General features: G+C 37.4%; 1 protein-coding gene across 1 annotated transcript in view; it reads right to left on the bottom strand.

Moving 5' to 3' along the window:
- Positions 1 to 2,107, bottom strand: part of sugp1 (SURP and G patch domain containing 1) — a 9,227-nt gene that overhangs the window by 2,734 nt on the left and 4,386 nt on the right. The window contains exons 11-13 of the mRNA XM_013911527.1: positions 1,461 to 1,486; positions 1,169 to 1,314; positions 3 to 24 (exon numbers count right to left, since the gene is read on the bottom strand). Of these exons, the coding sequence (XP_013766981.1) occupies positions 3 to 24; positions 1,169 to 1,314; positions 1,461 to 1,486 (194 nt within the window). The remainder of the gene's footprint in view (positions 1 to 2; positions 25 to 1,168; positions 1,315 to 1,460; positions 1,487 to 2,107) is intronic.

Below are 2,107 nucleotides of genomic sequence, written 5' to 3'. Positions count from 1 at the left end.
GCTCCATTCATAGCCGTAGTTCCCCTGGAGTGAGACAGAGAGATCATAAAACAAGACTTTTTTGTGTCTCTCTGATACGAGTGTTACAGTCTCTAATAAAAACAACTGCTCTTCCAAATCAGAGGTGTAAATAATGAAAGTATTAATGAATGGCTACTGTGCACGTTGGCTCACTGTCAAACTCATGGCCCCCTGAGACAGCTGAATATAAACAGAGCCAGTGGTAATAATGGCTCTGTTTATATTCAGCTATTTTTACCTAAATAGGTCTGCTAAGTCCTATTTAGGTATAAACGCCCACAAGATTTACAAGCACACACTGTAAACTGACTGCTAAGTAATACATTCCTGACACTGTCATTACCGGGTCATTTAACGACACCAAATTACACTTTTATATACTTACTGCACTAAATGTTGAACTAATAATTCCTGCAATGTATGTACCAAAGTACTGAAGTAGTAAATCAGGTGTAGTTTACTTACACTCATCATGGGCATGAATTTCATGGTTATTTAGAGTTTTTGCAACCGTTCATCTTCCAGGATGGAGTGATTATACAGCATATATTACTCTCTATCGACTTAAAAAACAAAACAAACAAAAAAACAAAACAAGAAATGGTGCACAAGTTGGAATCTTTTTATAACTGCCAAAACTCAAGAACTGGAAACTGCTGGAGTGTCACTGTCCACACTGAAGCGAGTTTCACGTTGACATGGAGTGAGAGGGTACTGACCAATAAAGATGATCCTGCTCTAAAAACATCTTCAAGATTATCCAAACCAAATTTCAGTCAAAGCAGGTTAACATTAAGCCGATGGAATGGCCTTCCCAAAGCCCTGACCTCAACCTTACTGAAAATCTGTAGACTATGTTTAAAAGCTGGGTTTAAATGAACTGGTTTGACAATACCAAAAGTGTCTGGTTGAGGTGCAACTTGATAAGAGACATTTAACCAAATATTACAATCAATCCATCCTGGAAAATTAACAGTTAAAAGAAATCATTTAAAGCCCCAATTTACCACGGCATTCATGCCCATGATTAGTATATGCAAACTTTTGCCCACAACTGTAAACACCAGAAATCCAACATGATAAAATTACGGCACTGAGTTCGGTTTAATTTAAATATTAGAAGGATGATATAAGTAGAAATGCTCACTTGTTGACAGGAGCCTTTATTCCTTGTCCTTCACTGCCGAGGCCTTCGCCTTCTTTCCAGCCCATCTTCATGAGCATTCGGAAACCGAGATTCTCCACCGTCAACTTAAACTCTTTGTATTCTGAGTAGTCAGGGTCCCGACCCTCCTGTGAATCCAGGAAAAAAAGTTGAGCATTCATAACAAACAGAAGCAGCATTGTGTTTTGATTCCACACATTTTTTATGACTGTGAGGAATCATAATTCAGTTTTATTAGAAACACTCAAAAAAATCCTAAAGATATCGCACAAACGTGGAGCCAATGGGACATGGAAACAGCTAAAATAAAGCAATAATGTTTATCATCCTTGGGAAGTGCACATGTACAGAAACAGGGAGTGTATATAGTTGATTATTAGATTTGTACAGGTAAGTCATAGGTGTCCTTCTATTTTTTAGTTGTTTTAAACGTTGAGAACATTATAGATGATGTATCTCAATAACACTCAGCCTTCAGGCCTTCATCAAATACAGCCTGCAAAAACATATGTACTATAATAACCCAACAGTTATATTACATTTTCCTCAAAGACACTTGTCTGTGTTTATACGTGCTTAGACTCAAACTGTATGCCGTTTGCCATTTAAAAAGCCACATCCTGGAGCTGACTTTCTAACAACTTCCCATGCCTCTGGGAGACAAATTACATTCATAGTGCTCATTTTTTCCAGCTTTGATACTTTTTGATGAGATAATAACAGTGTCAAATCACACAGATTTCTTTTTAAAGTAGCAATTACAGTCTGTTCCTAGGGGACTTTCAGAAAGGGACGAGGAATGTGCTGGGAAATGGGCAGTCTGGGTTCAACTGCTGAGGCATTTCAGAAAAACCTCAGCTCTACTAAAGATATGTATGCATTTGTTGTGGAAAAGACACTAAAAATTATATATATATATAT

Source organism: Pundamilia nyererei, unplaced genomic scaffold (assembly GCF_000239375.1).
Source record: "Pundamilia nyererei isolate P.nyererei 1_Seehausen unplaced genomic scaffold, PunNye1.0 scaffold00004, whole genome shotgun sequence".
NCBI classification, from domain to species: Eukaryota; Metazoa; Chordata; class Actinopteri; order Cichliformes; family Cichlidae; genus Pundamilia; species Pundamilia nyererei.
The sequence above is the reverse complement of the archived record's forward strand: the minus strand, read 5'-3'. Positions and strand labels throughout refer to the sequence as shown.